We start from the raw sequence: 20775 nt of genomic DNA, 5'->3' as shown, positions 1-20775 counted from the left end.
CCCTCTCCTTGGAAGGCTGGAGCTGTACAGAAAAGTGCCAAACCTGCGGATCCTGGCCTGCGGCGGGGACGGCACGGTAGGTGGCCGGTGCCTGGCAGCCCTGTGGTCATTGCCAAGGAAGTAAATGGTGCTCAGTTGTGGGTTTCCCACCGCGTGATGTGAGGTGTGTGCTTAGGTAAGCAAATAGGGCTTAGATCTTTAAAGGATTTAGGGACCTTCAGTTGGAGTCAGGCTCTGCAGTTCAGGGTCTGGAGGCCATGGCTGGTAATGGAGCTATTACAACCGCATTACTCTTTCAGTTCTTGGGAATATTGTCAGTCTCAGTCTGTGCCACTGAGCGCTTAAATACAGTTGAAAAACTGACCTTTAATCTCTGTGAAGCGCAGTTCCCCAAACATGCATTTGATAATAGTTGTAGCAGTAAGTATGGTAAGGAAGATGCATTATGGCTTGCAAGGTGCAATGGCTGGCCAGGATAGATACATGTAGATATTCAGGGCATGGGGAGGGTTTTATTTTTTTGTAATGAGATGAACCCTCGCCTTAACCCATCTCTGCTTGAATTTCTGGGGGAACTTTCTGTTCAGCTTCTATGTGTTCTTTTAAAACCCCAGCTGTAGAGATTATTAATACCAGTGCTTCCCCTGCAAGAATGAAGAAAAAAACCCGATTATTAGACTACTGTCTTGCTGGTACCTGGAAAAATAAGATATTACTGTTACTGAATTGTGAACTTTCCTTGAGAAACATGCAAAGCATTGCTTTAGCAGGAGGCATAAGCTGCAAAAAAAAAAGGTTTCAATCTATTTCTGAAGGTCTTTTTCTTCCAGATGAGGAAGCCAATATTTTAATCGGGGGGGGGACGGGACTCATCCCGAAAATACTCAAACAGAAATGAATGGATGAGTCTGCCCATCCTTTGTTTTCCCTTTGCTGAGCAGTGCAAGCGATAGGTGGCAGCACCTTCTCATTAGTATGAGCAGCGCTCTGCTATTACGTTTGAAGCAAATTAATATCTAGTTATTCCCAAAGACATTACATCTAGAAATGAAAAATCTGTCTCAAATGGACTTACTTAGTGAATATTCAATGAGACCATATGTTACCTTGCATTATTGAGGTGAACCAGAACTTCTTGCAACTTTTCCATCGTTGCTGCTTGCTGTTCCGTTCCAGGGCATAAGTAGAAAGCTTTGCTTTGTTTCTTTGCAACAGGAGCTGTCTGTTTAGAGGGAAATTATAGTCTTTGTTATCCTTGGTTGTAAAACTAATGTGTAATGTAAAGGTTTAGAAATTATCTCAAGTTAAATAGCAATGTTGTACTTATAAATTAGTAATGTGAAGCTTCTTTTATCAGTTAAAAAGCATTTACAAAAGTGGTAGGTATTGTAATGCTACCTGCACCAGTGGAAGACTGAGGCACAGACTGAGACATAAGTCAGTGACAATGACAAAGGGCTGATGACAAAAGAGTCTTTAAGAAGTCCTGGCCCTAGTGAAGTTATCGGGACTCCTTATTCTGTATCCTGTTATCAACACATAAGGGTAGATTTTTGAAAGGTAGAGGATTGCTTATCTCTGAAAATCTCTTAAGGACTCAGTCCTACTGTGGTGCCTATGATACTTGAGTACCTTTGATGATATCCAAGTTCATAAGAGTTGTGATTGAGATGACTGTTGTCCAACGATGAACTCCAATGCGGGTTTGCATCTCAGATGAATGCTTTAATAATTGCACAATTTGTTATGATACATGCTATTTATACATAATTTCATAAAAAGTTTCAGAATGTTTTTAGCAACTCTTCTTTACCCTGTTGGAAATTACCATTTAATGAAAACAAAATATTTTACAGTAATTTATTCCTTCTGGCTAGATTTCTGTGTAGTCCAGAATAGGGACAGGAGAGAGAAGCAAGTGTCTAAAGTTACCAACAATTTATGGTACAGAAGACCCAGAGTCATTGTTCCAAACCAAAGTCTTCAACCCTGAGCATTAGAGTTTTTCTTTTATTCTAGTCTTTTAGTCTTCTCTTTTTATATATGTGTGTGTGTGTGTATAAGTAGAATAAATTTATATTTTTATACTTTTCACTGAGTGAAATAATTCAGCACTAAGGTCTCTTGTCTGGGGAATGGGATATCTGTGAGCAAGTCCATGCTTGACTTGATCAGGACACCCTGTTGGTTCCAGGACATGTTCTGAGGTACCATGCTGTTTCAGTGTGTCTCTTGCATCTTCTTTCATGACAGCTGTCAAAGGTTTAGTTTCTTTTAGCATAAGAGCACTTCAAGAAATTTATCTTGAGTTGTCCATATTATTCATCACTCATTTTTACATACAGTATTTTTCAGAGCAATATTTAGGCAGCCTTATAATGCCAGGTGTAATTTCCTGCTTAAAGAACAGCAACTTGTGTGCTCCCTTGTCTCGGTAACTCTGTGTGCTGTTAAAAATAACCAGTGTTTACATTCTATTGCTTCTGCTTGCACAGGATTTTCATGAAAACTGCTGTACCTGTTGTTTGAAAGATGAAACCTCAGGTGGGGCAGTTGTAGAGTTAAATTTCAGCTCTCCTAATTTTTCCTTCTCCTTTTTGTTTTACTTGATCTCTGCAAAAGGGATATGATCAAAATATGTCCATTTCCTTTTTTCCATCCCTTTTAATCTTCCTGACCAACAGTTCTCTGCATTTCCCTTGTTATAGGTGGGCTGGATCCTCTCCATCCTAGATGAGCTGCAACTCAGCCCCCCGCCTCCTGTGGCTGTCCTTCCACTTGGCACTGGGAATGACCTTGCCCGCACCCTCAACTGGGGTGGGGTAAGCACTGACTGGGGTATCCTTATGTGTGGGCTCTCAACTTGCTGCTCTGACTTAGTTGTGTAGGGTGGAACTTCATTTTGGCTAAAATAGCAGGTAGGGCTGTGTCTAAGGTTTCCTTCAGTTAGGCACAATGGTTTGGTTCAATTTCCAGTCTGGGGTCTTGAATTACTAACGACGTAGTTGTAATAAATGTTTACATAGATGTATCTGTCTGATATTTCAGGCCAAGTAATGAGGAGGATATGCAGGCTTCTAATTTAAGTATAGTTTAAACTTTATTTCTCTGTATTTATCCTTGACTACACCACTGGAGTTTTCCAGGCAAGGCAAATACACTTTGAGTTCCTCTCCGTATGGCTTTATTCTGCCGCCCAACTTCTGTACCTAAACAATAGCTTGTTAAAATGTTTGATGTATAAAAATTTAGCAATATTTTGAGGTGTTCTTAGGAACAATTGATCTGGTGTCTTAGGCCTGCGTGAAAGGAGGGAGGTCTGCCAGGTAATTGGTGAGTGACTTGCTTTGCTTTCACTGTTCATGGCTGATACTCTGGTGACACTCTGCTGTCAGGGTTACACAGATGAGCCAGTGTCCAAGATCCTGTGCCATGTAGAAGATGGGACCATTGTCCAGCTGGACCGCTGGAATCTCCAGGTTGAGCGCAACCCTGATTTGCCCCAGGATGAGCTGGAGGATGGGGCACGTAAGGTTAGAGCCTTCTTTTTCCCAGGGAGACTACAGGATGCTTAAGAACATCTTTGGGTTACACCATAAGCTGCATAAATGGGGAAACTCTAAAACTTTTTAATTCTCTAGTTGCATGTCTTCCTTTTGCTCTTTTCACATGTCAGTGCTTCCAGAGTTGTGTGAAATGTAATGCATGAGAACCATTTATTTTTTGTTTGTAACTCCTGGGCATTGAACATTTATCTCAAGAACTGAACTCTGTAAAAAGTCCCTAGCATTTTATCTGAACGATCATTGTTTTTTTTTTTTCTCTAGTAAATCTGGGGTGGCAGGAGAAGCAACCCTGTAACTTCCACCCATTCCTAAATTAGATAAAACTAAAAACAGGACGTAGAATTTTATTCCTTAGGATTTTGCTAATGGATACCAACTGTTTCCTACTTTCCAGCAAGATGTACTGTATTTTCGTATTTAATTTCTTTCTGTGTTCGTCTCCATATAGTATCCATTAGTGTACCTTGATAGTTGAAGAATGGGAAAAATTTTATGTGAGGGTATCACATTTATAGTAATATGTCATTTAGACTGGAAATGTTGAAATTGTTACAATCATAAATAAATGATTCTGTGAACCATCTTCCTCTTCTCAGTTATAATTTCTAGCTTATCTATCAGATGCTACTGTTCTCTCTCTACAGCCCCACTGGGCACGTGTAATGATGAAGAGGCCACATGTGTGCTTCCCTGCCTCATGCATCCTCAAGAGAATTAGCACTTGTCTGGGACTTGCATTGCTCCTGGTTACATAGGAAGCTGGAAGAACACAGCTTGAGTTGTGTTCTCCCTGCTGAGCTTGAAGTGCCAGTAATTAGGAAAATCTTTGTATTGACATGTTAAGTGGAGCAGCATTATGGGAAATCTCAATGACAACATAAGGAACCCTTTGATGTTTTTATAAAAATACATATATGATCATAAAGCACTGTAGATGTGTTTGTGCTCTTTAGGTTTTTGTACCTGATAGTCTTCCACAAGTCATTAATAACCTTCAGAGCAGCCTTCTGCATACATGTCCCTGATAAAAACCTAAAAAGAAGTGGAACTTATGAGAAGCCAGGTTTAAAGTAGTTAATTCCTGATGTGTCGTGGAATGTTTCTTTCATGTTATTTTTACATGTCTTTTTATTACTCAATTACAGCTTCCACTCAGTGTCTTCAATAATTACTTCAGTCTTGGATTTGATGCACATGTCACACTGGAATTCCACGAATCTAGAGGTAACAGGAACTTTTTATTTCCTTAGCCTTGGGAATGGGCAATTATCTTATGAATTGCACATGGAGTTGGATTTAACATCCTGTTCTTATAATTCAGAAGGAAAGCTGGAACATAAAACCCCAAGATAGATACAAATAGGAAGGAAGGGATTGTATCATGAGTTTCCAAGGGACTTCATGATTTATGGAAAAAGTACAAGGAAAAATGGCATTCACTGAAGGAGAAGGGTTAAAAGGGGAGCTTTTCAAAGTTTTGATCTTCTAAAGGAGATACCAACTTCAGATATAAAGGAAGTTTTATGTTGATGCAGAAGCGTCAGAATAAGAGCAGAAAGAAAAACAAATGTAAGTCAGGTTCAAGTGTGAAGGTGGAAGGAGGAGAAAAACTGCAAGACTGTGGAAGTAGCAGGATATCAGAAGGATGACTGTTCTCAAACTGAACAGCTGCTACTTATGGATGAGTATAGCAAAATATCAGTGGATGTGGTACAGACCTAGTGTCTCTATGCAAGTGAAAGGTTTTAACGTCCCCAAAACTGTCGGGAATTTGAGCTGTTGTAGCACCTTATTTGGCCCCTTTCTGATGGTTGTATCACACCATACAGATCCAAAAGTGGTTTAACAGGTGGGCCTTTGACTGATGTGAACTGTTCTATTTATACGGTTTAGACAAGCATGCTTACATAAACAAACCTTGTTTGATTGTCTGTGTTCAGCTTTTGGTCATTTCAGCTTCATTTTTTCTGAATCACAGTCTCCCTTATCTTCACTTTCATACTATCAGAGTGTCATTTCAAAATGAAAAGATAGCATTATAATGCCATGCTAAATAAAGAGCAGGATACATGGTGGAATGAGCTAATGCATATTTTATAGTGCTTAAGACTGCTTCAAGCTTTAGGAATAATAATGAGGAGCCAAGAAAGGGCACAGGAATGAAATGATGACAGCTGTATGCATTTTTTTATGAATGCATATCGCTGTGCATTGCTAATGTGACTGTGAATATACTGTATAGATGAAATGCATGGCTACTTTCTCACTTAATGGAGGCATTACTTAATAATGAAGTTATAGTACCTTATAAAGAATGGATGTTATTCCAGAGATGCCAGTGTTTCAAAAATTTACATGGATGAAAAAATACTTGGCAGAGCAAGCTGTGTATCTGTGAGTGGGCATGTGTGGCCAGAAGAGCTTTTCATAGCACAAGTGTTTGCTCTTACAAGTCATTACTGCTGGTGCCTGCCTTATCCTCTCAAATGCTAAAATACGAAATGCAAAGTGAGCCCTATGTATTTTAGGAGAGAAAAGCTTATAGCCTTGGAGGTGTCGCTGGTGTGTGTGTTAATTATTGTGTTTCATGTGGAATTGGGGTTGTTCAGCCTGGAGAAGAGGAGGCTCCGGGGACACCTTGTTGCAGCCTTCCAGTACTTAAAGGGGGTTTATAAAAAAAAAAGGGTAGAGACTGTTTAGCAGGGCCTGTAGTGATAGGACAAGGGGTAATGGTTTTAAACAAAAAGAGGGCAGATTCAGAATAGATCTAAGGAAGAAATTTTTCACAATGAGGGTGGTGAAACACTGGCACAGGTTGCCCAGAGAGGTGGTAGATGCTCCATCCCTGGAAACATTCCAGGTCAGGCTAGACGGGGCTCTGAGCAACCTGATGGAGTTGAAGATGTCCCTGCTTATTGCAGAGGGGTTGGGCTAGATGGCCTTTAAAGGTCCCTTCCAACTCAAACTGTTCTATGATTCTATGAATTAAGCAGTGCAAAACAGATTCTGATCTCATTCACAATTGGTGACAATCCAGAAAAACTCTTAGCAAAACTTTAGCAAAACTTACAAGCACTTTCATGACTGTAGCACTTAGTCCATTAAGATAAATAGCTGTATGAAGTTGCATATGTGAAGCTATTGTAATCACATATAGTATTAAAACAAACACATCCTCCCCCCCAACCAAAAATAAATTAAATTGATTTGAACACTCAGTCTATCAGGGCATTTTATGCAATAGAGATTGGTCAATTGTTATATTTGGAGTAAGCACTGATTGCAATGTCTCAGCAGAACCTGTATATGAATGTGGCCTTTTCCATGGCAACTTTTCCACTTTTCTTGTGACTAATCAGATTGAGCCTTGAGGGTTGGCTCCAAGAATAACGTGTTTAGCTCTCTTTCTTCAGGAGGTGGCCTGGGTAGTGACTTTTTACAGTTTCTTCCCTTGTTATCCTTCTGCTTTGGTGGAGCAGGGGAGATGCTTTATTCCTGTTGACATGCTTTGTGATCCCTCAACTCTACATGATTGTTCATTTGCAGTGGGACACCCCCCCACTACACATACACACAGTCTAACACGTTCCATTTCCTACTCCCTTGATGGCTTGAGAATGGTGGGGATGGAGTGAGCCTTGGATATGCAGTCAGTGATTTACTTCTACAATCAAAGTTGCACTCAACTTTAGGCTTTATTCCACATTGCAGAGAGAGTCCTTCCTCCCTACCCTAGCTCATCTGCTATTTCGGAAGTAGGAGCAGTTCAGTATGTTGAAGGACTGCCGAGTCCCTGATCTCAGAAAGGCTCCTCTTCTGTTCTAAACTGGGGCTTTGGTTCTGGTCAGTATTTGCCATAAGATCCATGTAAGAGCCAGTGCCCTGGTGGCTGCTGCCCAGAGCCATAGGGGAGAGCCACATCAAAGAATGTGCGGCACAGGCACTGAGCCTTCAGGGGCCTCCTGCTTCTTAGCATGGGGTGTTGGGACTTTCTGTAAAGAGCTGTCAGCTCGGTAGGTGAGATGAGATCTACTTATGCAGTTAAATTAATCGCTAGAGGAAGAGGTTGGCCCTGACTGTGTTGCAGGCTGACCCACAGCACGCAAGTGGATGATACAGCAGCTGGGCAAACAATCAAACAGGAAACACAAAGTAGCTCATTCCCACTAAGTGGAGCCTACACTGTGAGATGTAGTGACTTCAAAGGGAACTGGAAGCATTGTTTCATGAGGTCATTTGAGAAGAGGTAGTTTGGAAGTGTTCATACCAGTGTGATGCTTGAGCCAGAAGAATGATATTGATACTTGGATGTTTTCACTAGAGAATTACTGAGCAAGACTAGGCGGTTGGTACTCAATACACCGAATACAGTGTCAGGAGGGCTGCTTCTGAAATCTCTGGAAGCCACAGGCTAGGAAAGCAGTTCCCAGGGATGCATGAGAATGACCTCTATTCTGGGAAACCTGCCTTACACTGGGAGATTAAAGGAGCTCCGTTTAGCTTATCAGAAAGAGGTTAAGAGGCGATTTAATCACTGCCTCTAAGTGTTTATTCAAGGAGAAGATATCTCATAGTTGGGGGCTCTTTAATCTGACAGAGAAGTATAATAAGACTTAGCAGCTGGCAGTTGAAGTTTGAGAAGTTCAAGATAGGGGAAAAAACCCGCATTTATTTTACCAGTAAGAATAATTAACCATTAGATGTGCATTACCTGTAGTAATAGACTATCAAGATCCTCCATCACTTGGAATCTAATCAAAATGAAACAGCTCTCTAGGTTTTGGAGTAGCCACTTATTTTTTTTGCTGCAGGAATATTGGGTTGAGATGTCTATATCCTCTTTGTAACACATCAGAATTTAAATGTTTGTTTGATCTTGTAATTTACTAATGCTTTACTCCTGCTTCAAAGCATGGGTTAATGTTTCATGGATCTCTAATAATTTTTAGAGGTCTGTTCTGGGTTGGTAGAAACAGAAGTCTCTCAAATGTTACTGAGGGATCAAGAGACGAATAGCCTGAGTGGTGATAAATTAACTCATTGTATTCCTGTTACCTCTTTGCTCATGTTTCCATCTATTTTCACTCTACAGGAAAAGGGAAGAATTCAATATCAAAGTCTGAAATCTAAAAGCAGATAATGGCACAGGTGGGGGACTCTCACACAAGAAAAAGATATTTATATTAGTATTTTCACTGAGTGATGTGTGCTAAAAACACTATAGTGCTAGCAAGGAATGTGAAGGTACAATGGAGTCTACTTGTTTTATTAGGATGTTCATATTTTTCCTTTTTATCCTTTCACAGAAGCAAATCCAGAGAAATTCAACAGCCGATTTAGAAATAAAATGTTTTATGCAGGGGTGAGTTGTGATTCGTTTTACAGAATGATGCTCACTTAGTTGGTTGAATGTTTTCTTAAGTACCTTCCCCCTCACTTTCTCACATCAGGAGCTCATACCAGTTTGTTTTGCCTGTTGCAATTTAAAGTGCACGTGTACCGTTTCTGGCAATGCCACACACGTGTCTGTTGGAAAGTGCGGAAAGTGCTGTTGTTTTACAGTGCTTAGCAGGTGAGAGAAATGCTACTGCCTTGGACATAGTGCTGGTCATGTTTTGGCCCCCCTGCTTCTGGCTTGTAAGCTTCTCAGCAAACTGCTGTGCTGCTTTCAGAGTGTGGGCAGCACATCGATATTGACTTTCCTAGAGAAATTCCCCGTGTGTTGACCTGTACCTTTGTAGCTTTGAGGAAGTAGTCTTGGATGTAGGGTCATGGGGAGTGGAGGGCAGAGATCAGACATTTGAAGTGATTAATTTTCATGTGTGAATATGCAGATAAAATTACCCACTTTCTGCATTCAGGAGGTACATGGGCAACGCTTTATTCTAAAATGCAGTTGAGAGAAACACTAATTTGATAATGCATGACATATTATGTCTTTCTGGATGATGACTTCCACCATATTCATGTGCCTGAAACATGGAAACAAATACGTGAGCAAGGATTTGCATTGAAACCCTTGGGTACCCAAGGACCTTCTTTGTTAACCTCTCAAAAGAAGAAGTATCGTAACTTAGGATTTTTTAAAATTTTTTTATCTCCTGAGAGCAAGAAAGAATGGGTTTGACAAAAGGATGGCATTTGATAATTAGCTCTGTGGTGGGATAAGAAATAAGGACAGAGAAGACAGGAGACATTGTTGACATTTCCTGCACTTATTTCTGTTGCAGGCAGCCTTTACAGACTTTCTGCAAAGAAGCTCGAGAGATTTATCCAAGCATGTTAAAGTTGTGGTAAGTATAAGAAATTGTGTCATAGTATTGTGGGAAGAGGGGGGAATGGAGGGAGAGAGCGAGGTGAGAGTTTAATGGCTCTGTTACTTTTCAGTTTTGAGCATGACACTTGCAACACATTCCAAGGAAAGTCTTGGGAAAGTTGTTACAAAGCAGCAACACTTCTCTTGTCTGTGGCTCCATTCAGCAATTTCTCTGTGCTCTGTCACTTTGGCTTTGTAGTGTGATGGTACAGACCTGACTCCAAAGATCCAGGAGCTGAAGTTCCAGTGTATAGTGTTTTTAAACATACCCAGGTAAGCTCAAGACAGATGCTTGGAGTTATAAAAGAAAAAATAATAAATAAGTTTTTTTTTTTAAAAAAAAGGTACCTACAAGTTGTCCTAGACTGGGTGAACGTGCAGGAAGCATATTGCCACTGTGCTGCCTTCTTGAGAGCTGTTAATACTGTCAGTTATCGATACAGAATGGGACCAGAGTTCAGGGTGTGGTGAAGTTATCCTTTAAAAAGTTGAATATCCTGATACAGAGATCGTAAAAATGATTAACAAACATGCTTTCAAAAATTGTGCACCTAACCTGCAAACAAGGTAGTAAAGGCACAGATGCTTGGTCTTTTGCTTAATTAGAAGCTGATTGTGGAAAAACAGCGGGTCGGGGCGGTGGGGAGCAGTGTGGCTGGGGGAAAGAGGATCAATGCTTTTCTGGTAAAGGAACACCAAAGTGTTGAAAGAAGTGTTGTTTTTTAACGTGTTAGAAGGTGTCCCAAATAGAAATATAGCTGTATTCTTAAAACTTGTCTATCTCCTGCTCTCTAGAGCAGTGGTCTCCAAACTTTTACTGATTGTGCATCCTTATCAGTAAAAAAAATTTGTGAGCATGCCCCCAATATATGTATATTCATTTATAAATTATACGTATGTACTAGTATATCACATACATTATAAAACATACAGAAAAATAGAAATTAACTAAGGATGTGATAAAGATAAAACAAACACAATTTTAATTTTTTCCTTACTTGCTAAATGTACAAATAATATTTTCTTCACACACCCCAATTGTCTTGCCAGTTGTGGATTTTTCTTGCACACTCACTGTGGTGCGTGCACTCCACTTTGGAGACCACTGCTTCAGACAACCTACCACTTTGTTCCACATGCAGTCCAAGCACTTGATCTTTTAGTCCTGCACTGCCTCTACTTGGCATCAGCTCTCCAAAATTCCCCCTTCTATCACTTTTAGATCACTTTTACATCCATTCTTTAATGGTAGGAGAGAGAGATGCCACGGCTGCATCTGTTCCTGCTTCTTATTTCTCTTTGCCTCCTCAAGCTATGCAATGTTTTGCATTTCTTGCTCTGTTAAGAGCTGCGGAGCCAGCAGGGAGAGAGGAAACGGAGCTCCAAGGCTGGTGCTGCTGCTGCAGCCCCATGCCTGCCTAGCCAAGGGGGCTGCGCAGCTTCCTGGCTCAACAGCTCGTCTGCAGAAAGCAAAGCGAGTGGGTAGAACAAAGTGCTGTCGCTCTGTTACCTGCTTCCTGGTGTTTCCCCATTTCCCTCGCACAGCGGAACCTGCTAAAGGTTATGATGGATACATTTATGGATGTTGTACCAGCTTGGAAAAAGGAGACGGGTTTTCTCTTTTGTTCAGTCCTTGTCAGCATAACTTTTAAGTGCCTCTGAATTGAATCCTGGGATGGATATCTGGGTACTTCTGGAGGACAGCAGAACAGGCTACTAGTCAGGACCCGTCAGGGCAAACTGCATTCTCAGAGCTTGCTTTCCAAACCTCTTTCTGTAGGTATTGTGCTGGCACAATGCCCTGGGGAAACCCTGGAGACCACAGAGATTTTGAGCCTCAGCGGCATGATGATGGCTACATCGAAGTCATCGGGTTCACCATGGCCTCGCTGGTGAGTACATTGCAGGTGCTGCCAGACCTGGTGAATCCCGTGGGCAGCGCTACAGAGTGCAAGGTTGTCCTCGTTACTGAAGAAACACCATGATTCTGCATATTCAGCTAAGGCCAAAACATGCTCTGCTGCTAGGTTTTAAATTAAGGAGACAAATTGTAATTTTCTAATAAAAGAAGTGCTATTTAATAATAAAAATGTGTTCTTTGCAAAATATGGCTAATTTGCATGTACAGCGCTCCCAAGAAACGGCGAGATTATTACAGTAAGAACAGCATGCAGGCATGTTTCTACTGTGGGAATGTTCTATGGTCAAATAATTACTGCTGTTTCTTTTTAGCTTTTGTCTATTTCAACCTATGACATAAAAGTTCAAATTTTTTTGTAAAACTGGCTTCTGGAAAGAAATATGAAATATTATATAAAATTATATGCACATGCAGTTTCCATATGCCCACTAAAAATGTTGTGAAGCTTTAGTAATAGCTGTGGGAAAATTAATAATTCTGGCACAAATATTATCTCTTGAAAGAAAATTCAGCCAACAATTTTAATTTAGTAGTTCACTTTCTGTCAATGCTGTCCTTAAAGTGAACTAAAGTTGAGTAACCATAAAAGCAATCTCACTGTAAATACCCTAGTATCCTACTATCACAGTGGTCAAACACAGTGCCAATCGCTTCAGGGGATGATTAAATGCAGTCAGGGAGCTGGTAGTTATCCCTGTGCTAGCTTTAATCTACCTAAGGCACTGCAGCTTGAACTTAGCATGGCCAACAGAAGGCATGTATCTGGGCTTCCTGGCAGGTTTGTATAGATCGTGCTTAAGTCCATACTCTTAGGCCTTTGTTACCACTATGTCTTGTGTGGACCAGGTTAAAACTAATACGGATAAGCCTGTTATCATTAAACTGTCACACTTACTTGTTGTGTGACCTGCCCTCATTGCTTTCAGTGAATACCCATGATAATGGTGTTTTTTTCCTCAAAGAGAAGTTTAGACAAATCTAATCTTCAAAGTAAGCAAAAGTAAAAGGCGATCTTGGTCAGCAGTCATTTCTTGAGAAGTCTGTCAGGGTTAAGGATTCTTTTTTTGGCCTCTCTTTTGTGATGTATCTAGTGGATTGGGGAAATAACCCACAAGTAAGAAAAATTTTGTTTGTTAGCCTAGTAGATCTTGTGGAATGAATCTTTGTTACTTCACACCTGAAGATTTTAGGGTATGTTTTTGAAAATGCTGTCAAAAGTCTAGTATGTACCAACTGGCAGTTTTCAGTTGGAAGCTTTTTTGGGTTTGCCACTTATGTGGCTTTAGCCATTCGCAGTGGCTAGAATGATCTCAAAAACTACCAACAATTTTAGTTGGAACAGAATTTAAGAAGTAGGGCCCTTTAAGCTGCTGTTTCTCTTTAAATGAAGCCTAGTTCAGAATTGAGGGTCTACAAGTCTACGTTGATTTTGATGCTGAGGGACCCTGTAACCCTAGACTGTATTGATCTAATCCTAACTTGCTGTATACATCTCCCAGATGTGCATGGTCATACCCAGGAAGGTCTGTGAGACCAAGGAAGAGAAGTACTTTTTAAGACTTACTATTATGAATATGATTGATCATATTATCAGTTGATCCACAATATTAAGTGCACAGAGCAAGATTAAGGTCTTGACTTGTGTTTAGGCTGTTCTCTGTTAGTAGTTCATTAATAGAGGATTTTTTTCTGTGTCTGATAGATGAGAGTTAATAGTCACACAATAGTTGAAAACTTTAAGAATGAACATAGGTATTTTTTTGTGCCTGCATATGTGTGTACATATACTTGCATGTGTGCCTGTAATATGTTTGACATAGGTCAATCATATTGATGAGACGTGTGATGGTGATGAGACATTCAATGGATATGGTTAGACAACTGCTTGTTGCCCACCACTTTTCTTTGTGAAATTTTAAGTACTGCTTTGCAATTTTTGCGTGAAAATACATTCATTGTGCTTTGTTAGAATGTCTTATGCATGGAATACTGTGTAATGGATGCTGTCAGCATCGGATTTGTTAACTGCCTCAACTGTGTGCTCTGAGATGTCTTTTCTTTCTTTCCTGTTTGGGTTTTTTTTTTTTTTGCAGGCTGCTCTCCAGGTGGGTGGTCATGGAGAGAGGTTGCATCAGTGCCGTGAGGTGACGCTCTTAACCTACAAGTCTATCCCCATGCAAGTGGATGGCGAGCCATGTCGACTGGCTCCCCCACCCCATCGGATTCACCCCAAGCAAGGGGGTGGGGGAGCCATGTCGACTGGCTCCCTCACTCATTCGGATCTCCTTAAGGAACCAGGCCAACATGGTGCAGAAGAGCAAGAGGAGAACATCTATGCCTTTGCTGAATGAGTGAGTTGAATATGTGCATGTCCTAATGGCAAGAAGCCTGTTTTGGGCAGCTTATTCAGTCACAGATTTTGCATGTACTGGACTTGCAGTGCATTTAAAAAAAAAAAAAAAAAAATATTCACACCTCAACTCCCTTTCGACTGTATTGTAAATACTTACCTAATTTTCTTTTATTCTTTTATCTCCTGGGTTATCCTCTGTCTTGCTTTTAGAAAGGTGTTGTGTCTTTCAGTTATTTATTTGGAGAGGTTTGTGCAGGCTCAGCAGTGTGTCTCTTGGCTTCTGACAGTTCTGCATATGTATGCCATTTGCTCTTGAAGTTCTTTTGATTTATTTTCTCAACCTTATTGATCTGCTTTTTAAGCTCAATTGGAAACCTTGTAACAAATTGCCACAATCAAGAATTACTCAGGATATCTTGTAGTCTCTGTTGTAGGAGCATGCTGCCTGGCACTGTTTATGGAGAAGGACCTGAAGGTCCAGAAAGAGCTGTTTCCATTTTGTAAGGAATCCTTCTCCAGTATGAAAACCCAAATGAGGAATGAGTATTGTAAAGATGAATAGAGAAAAGCTAAGATAACTGGGAACACGTGGAGAAGAAAACAGACAGGACTAACATTCCTTTTCATGATTAAACCTTATTTGTAAGAGCTACGGAGATATTTTAATAGAAAAAACATAAACATTCAAGTTTTGACCTATGAAAATGGCCATCCAATAAAATTATTTAGATTATTTTGTAGAGCTGATTATTGTACTTGGAATCATAGAATAGAATCATAGAATCATTAAGGTTGGAAAAGACCTTTAAGATCATCAAGTCCAACCATCAACCCAACACCACCATGCCCACTAAACCATGTCCCGAAGTGCCACGTCTACATGGTTTTTGACCACTTCCAGGGATGGTGACTCCCCTACTTCCCTGGGCAGCCTGTTCTGATGTTTGACCACTCTCTCAGTAAAGACATTTTTCCTAATATCCAATCTAAACCTCCCCTGGTGCAACTTGAGGCCATTTTCTCTTGTCCTATCACTAGTTCAGAGAAGAGACCAACACCCTCGTCGCCACAACCCCCTTTCAGGTAGTTGTAGAGAGCGATAAGGTCTCCGTTCAGCCTCCTCTTCTCCAGACTGAACAACCCCAGTTCCCTCAGCTGCGCCTCATAAGACTTGTGCTCCAGACCCCTCACCAGCTTTGTTGCCCTTCTCTGGACACACTCGAGCACCTCAGAATCCTTCTTGTAGTGAGGGGCCCAAAACTGAACACAGGATTCGAGGTGCGGCCTCACCAGTGCCGAGTACAGGGGCACGATCACTTCCCTTCCCATTCTGGCTGGCCACCCTATTTCTGACACAGGCCAGGACGCTGTTGGCCGCCTTGGCCACCTGAGCACACTGCCGACTCATATTCAGGCTTCTTATATAGGTCTTTATTGCAGCTAAAACAAGTGACAGTAAGTGCCTTTGCAGTTTTTCATCAAATATTCTTAAGGTGAAGCAAAACAGTCTGTCCCTTATACAAAGATACTGAGCTAAAGGCCTAAAATTATCAAGAATCCACATTTCATTCAAACATCCATGTACTGAAGTTTTAATTTTTCTGGGGGGATGGGTGGGGGATTTTGCTGTTGCAGCTGTAATGGTGAGGTAAGACTTACGAAGAGATGTCATATCGCTCATTAGATTAACTCATTTAACTTGGAAAAAACAGACAAGGTCTCAGGCACACCTTTTCTCTTCAGGTATCTTAATGGTTGTCTGTGTCTTTCAACTGTATAATCTATAATCTCTAACTATATAAGCGGAAGATACTTCTTCACTTCAAACTTTGACTCCAGCCCTTTAGAGCTTCTTGTCATCGGCTGGTTGTCAATCTGTTCATGTAATCAAAGCCTCCCCGGTTACTTTCAACATCTTCCTGTTCAATTTAGCACTGTGTTCTCTTACTGAGACTGATGCTTTATGTTTCAGTAGAAGCCCATGCCTGTAATGTACGATTCCTACTTACCTGGAAAATACATCAGGTGTGCTCATCTCTCTTGAGCAGTGAAGAATAACAGACCCTTGTCTGTGCAGAGGTGCCTGGTTTCATCCAAGCACAACAACTCAATCATTTGTGAAAGCTAGAATCGAGCAGAGAGCAATCCTTGGGCATCTTTTTCTATACTGAAGGAGGCTAATGAAAATGTAAAAAGAAAATTCCTGGTATTTTGATCTGATAATTAGCATGGTTAGGTTTGGATTTTGAGATCTGAATTTAAACTGGTATAAGGAAATACAGATTCATAGTATATGCCAGTTGTCAAGAGGATATTCTTTGTGGTTTAGCTTGATTTAAATGTGCTCTGGTAGACTATGTTGCTGTCAGAGTCCTTTGATTTGCCTGAGGTATTTGTCTGTGGACCTGTGTTTTGCGAGAAGACAAATGATCTGTCAGGAACTTTAGTCTCAGCTTCATATATTGCAAATGGTGTGTGTATATATTTATACCTATAGATATGTATCTGTGTGCATATGTACTTTTCTCTCCAGTGTTGAAGGTGAATGAAAGAGAGGAGTTGTATCTCCTGGCATGATAAAAAGCAAATGACATGTTAAAGGTTAAACTCTAGGAAGCATTGTAGTATTGCAAGAACTTCATTCAATATGATGATTTGCAATATTTCACAAGAGAGAAAATTTTCAATTAAATATGTTTATCTACATTCCTTAACTTGATATCTGGAATATATCTCCCTATTCCATTGAAATCTTCCAGCAAGTCTCATATTTGATTGAGCATGATAGATTATTCTCTTATAACTGTCATCTGAATGTTAGATGTATGAGATAAGCAAGTGAGTCTGGAGCTATCCTTAGTTGTTAGACAGCTGTTCTTGAGCTCCTTGCCAGGAAAGTGATTAAAAAAATTATCTCCCATCACAGTAACACACAGAGTTGCTATTATTGTCAGCTTTGATGTTATTGCTAGATAAGGAGAGCTGTAGGAATGCTCTCTGAAGTTTTAGCTAGTCCAGTGTCATAAGTATAAAAAAGTCCTTAATTTGAGGAAGTTTTATACTGTAGTTCTGTTTTCTACCTTGTTTTCCTTTGTTCTGGAGGTTTTAAGGAGAGGGGGCTGAGAGAGGATAGTGAGTTTGTTGTTTGCCTTGTGGATGCACTTGAGTTCCCAGGGAATAATAGTATTTTAAAATTGAAGAGCCCATGTGTAATGTAGCTGAGTGAGAAGAACAGCATCTCATGCTTCTCTCGCTTGGGAGCAGGAGGGCTTTAGAAACATGATTCTCTTCTGACTGTAACAGTTGCCCATCTTCCTGGCTGCAACTGTTCTCCAAAACCGGTAGATGCTCTGAGAGGACACTTTTGTATGAGAAAAGGGATCTGAACTTTTTTTACTTGTTTTTTTCCCTCCATTTTCCCACTATTGTCCTTCCAGCACCTTCAAACTGCACATAAACTGCCTCATGTGGTTCTGCACAGACCTTCAAGGTAGAAAGTCCTATATGTTGAGAGTCCTTGTTTTATCTGTTACTGAATAATTTGCCTTTTTCAAGGTGTGGGGAAAATTCAGCAGCACTTTTGACAGTGTAAATGTTTCTAGTCTTTTCTAGTCTTTTAATTAAAAAAAAAAAGTTGGCCATGGAATCAAATTAAGGAACAAAAATCTAGTGTTTCTGTGGGGCTACATAAACTGAAGGAACCTTCATTCCTGTTGACAGCAGCAGCATGAAAATCTTCATCCAAGCTATTAGGGAACAAGTAAATATGATGTGCTGCATTTTGTCATAGGTGGGTGAATTACTGGCAATTAATATTTTATTCAGTTATTTCATCTTTCACTGCTGAATTGCCTACAAATAAATTTCTCAGTATATTAATTGTCCCGAATTATTTGTGGACTAGTTGCTGCAACTAGTAATCTCTTTTCTTACTGTTCATCAAGCATTCATTTTTTTAACATTTCCTTTTGGAAAGTTAAGCTGTTTTGATGTGACATACAGATTATATGAGTACTCTTGAGTAGGTGAAGATGACCTGTTTACAGTTTGTATTTTTATGATAACTTTAAAATTTAGAGTTGAAGCATAGTGGAGGAAAGTCATTATTTGGTGAATACAGTTACAGTGCTTCTAATTTGTTTCTAATGGAGGCTGTCCAAACGTAAAAGGCAGGAATAATTTCTTCCTCATCCTACAATGCATTGCTCTACAATGGAGATAAGTAACAATTCAATAAAGTGTTTCAAGGCAAAAGCAGCTTCTTAGGTGCAAAGTATATACAGGATAAAGCGACGCTGTTCACACTTGGTTACGGATTGAAACAATGCAGATGATGGGGTTGTGGGGGAAAAAAAAGGTGCGTTTCTTTTCTTTTCATATGCCTCTTCTGTTTGTACCAGCAAAAGCAAATTTTTGCTACAGCCAGATCAGCAGACTTAGGTTTTTTCTGCAAAAGAGTGAATTATGTTCTTATTCTCTTTCACTTAAAAGACTTGGTGGCTAAGTTCTTATTCCTATTCTCCACTATTGATCATGGTAACATGTGAAAAGGGCAAGCTTAGTTTTCTGTGATCAAGCCAAGAATGTGGTTCTTGCGAGCTATAAGCAAAATGTGTGTGGAATAAGAAGAGAAGCTGTGCTTCAATTTTTCCAGGAGTCATTTTCTGATTAGAAACTACAGTTTAGTGTGCTGCTCAGTAAGTTTCAGTTAATGATCACTTTCTGGACCTCAAAAGGCAGTATTTTGTTTTCACTGGCTTTTAGTTTGGATTGAGGAAGGATGTCCTGCATAATGGAAGAGAAAGAAGAAAGAAGAGCTTACAGATAAAACATATTCCATACACTTGAGAGAAACCAAGGGACCATTTGAGTATAAACACTAAAAGAGAGTCAGTCTTGGGAGTTACTGTATATAAAATGCATGTTTCCCTAAGGTACGTGAAAGAAGAATGGAGACAGCAATTTGTCATTGTGGATACAAAATCTCCAGTAAGGGTTTTTTTTTTTTTTTTCTTAAACATTAAAGTTGTCCAACCTTTGGAGACAATTCCATCCATTCAGATTCTTGGCTTTGATGTTTGTTTGCATTTCTGGACCTGCTTCCAAATTCTGTTGCCTTGAAATTTTTCAGTGCCTGTGGAACAAATCGTGGGGTTCCTCAAATTCCTTGTACAGGCATGTGCCTAGTTTGTCATTGGTGCTCCTCACTTGTGACTTTAGAAAGCTCCTGTGTGCCACATAGCAGTGATTTTTCTCCGTTTGCATGTTTTCTGTTGCTCTTGGCTTCCTCGTGTGAACTTGGAGCTCTGCATGTCTCTTCATTCAACTTTTGTGATACATTCCTTTCTGTTTAAATGTTGTATGTCTTTCTCTTTCTTTCTTCTCTTCCCCTCTCTCTCTCTCTCTCCCCCCTCTGCCTTTTTCCTTGTCTGTTCACACTGTGTGCCGCCCTTCTTCTGGCCACTCATTTCCTGCTGCCTATAGTATCCATAAAGTGCAGTCTGCTGACCTGAGGAGAGTCTCAGCTCCCCCCGATTCCTTCACTGTGTGAGTATCTGGCTTTTTTCTACTTTCAAAGTTCCACACTTTTCTGCTGTTCTCCTGTGTGTCATTCAACCAGGAGATGGGGCAGTAAAATCCAGTGACAAATGGGAAGCGGGAGCTCAGGTGACAGCATGGCAGGCACAGGGCAGTGGCCTCACCAGCAAAGTCACAGTTCTACAGTACCCAGTTAAGGTGAGCAGGGCATGTCTGGTGGTAGTGACCACGTTCAGCCAAGAGTCCAGCTCATCAGACAAATCCATAGCAACAAGTAGGTCTGAAGTTACATGCCAGGCACCACCCCTGGAAGCAGTTGAGATGAGAGCTTTCTGTCCTTTGGTTTTAGTCAAAAACATACTGTGAACAAACTCAGCCATAAGCTATACCTCTAGTGGTGGCTGATCAAAACAGGAAACTAGTCCCCCAGAGGAGTGTTGTGACCTTGGCTGCAGCTGCATTGAAGATGGAGACCCCCACTACCTTGGCAATATCTTCAGTGTCAGCAACTCCACTGTACTAACTTGCTAGATAGTAGCTAAATTATTCAAGGGCCTAATGTCTTCTTTAAAATGGGGTGAATTGGCACTTGAAAACACTTGGACCATTGTAACATTGTATGTTTGTATCTTGTAATTAATCCCGTTTCTGGAAACATACCGTATTATGAAAACCTGTGTGTGTCCACAATTAAAAAACCAAACCTAAATTAAAAAAACACCCCCAAAGAAACCCAACCAACACGCCCCCCCCAAACCCAAACAAAACCCCCAGTTTAATATAATATGTCAACTCAGGCAGTGTGGTTTGTCTTCAGAAATGCTTTTTACAATTCAGTCAAAAATGACATGTTTTGCTTTGTGTTGGTGTCCCTTTTGTTTTCTTGTTTTGCCACTTTTATGATGGACAGCTTTTCAAACAAGATAGGACTATCAAAGAAACAAATTTGAAATACAGGTTGGAAAATAACAACTTTCAGAGCTATAAATCCGGGTATTTGGAGCAGAAACTTGATTGCAAGAATGATTCTTATTCTGTCATAGAAGGATGATCACACCTGATCAACACGTGGCTCAGGGGC

At 40.3% G+C, this 20775-nt stretch overlaps 1 protein-coding gene across 1 annotated transcript in view; it reads left to right on the top strand.

Moving 5' to 3' along the window:
- LOC104619765 (diacylglycerol kinase iota-like) overlaps nt 1-19703 on the top strand; it is a gene marked incomplete at its 3' end in the record, with an annotated part of 78446 nt that extends 58743 nt beyond the window's left edge. Inside the window, exons 13-23 of the mRNA XM_010285764.1 lie at nt 16-76; nt 2709-2822; nt 3396-3533; nt 4712-4790; nt 8873-8928; nt 9797-9859; nt 10082-10155; nt 11663-11774; nt 13897-13983; nt 14042-14154; nt 19641-19703. Of these exons, the coding sequence (XP_010284066.1) occupies nt 16-76; nt 2709-2822; nt 3396-3533; nt 4712-4790; nt 8873-8928; nt 9797-9859; nt 10082-10155; nt 11663-11774; nt 13897-13983; nt 14042-14154; nt 19641-19703 (960 nt within the window). The remainder of the gene's footprint in view (nt 1-15; nt 77-2708; nt 2823-3395; nt 3534-4711; nt 4791-8872; nt 8929-9796; nt 9860-10081; nt 10156-11662; nt 11775-13896; nt 13984-14041; nt 14155-19640) is intronic.
- Nucleotides 19704-20775: the final 1072 nt, after the last annotated feature.

This window comes from Phaethon lepturus, unplaced genomic scaffold (assembly GCF_000687285.1).
Source record: "Phaethon lepturus isolate BGI_N335 unplaced genomic scaffold, ASM68728v1 scaffold3874, whole genome shotgun sequence".
Taxonomy (NCBI): Eukaryota; Metazoa; Chordata; class Aves; order Phaethontiformes; family Phaethontidae; genus Phaethon; species Phaethon lepturus.
This window is presented reverse-complemented; position numbering and strand designations above follow the sequence as displayed.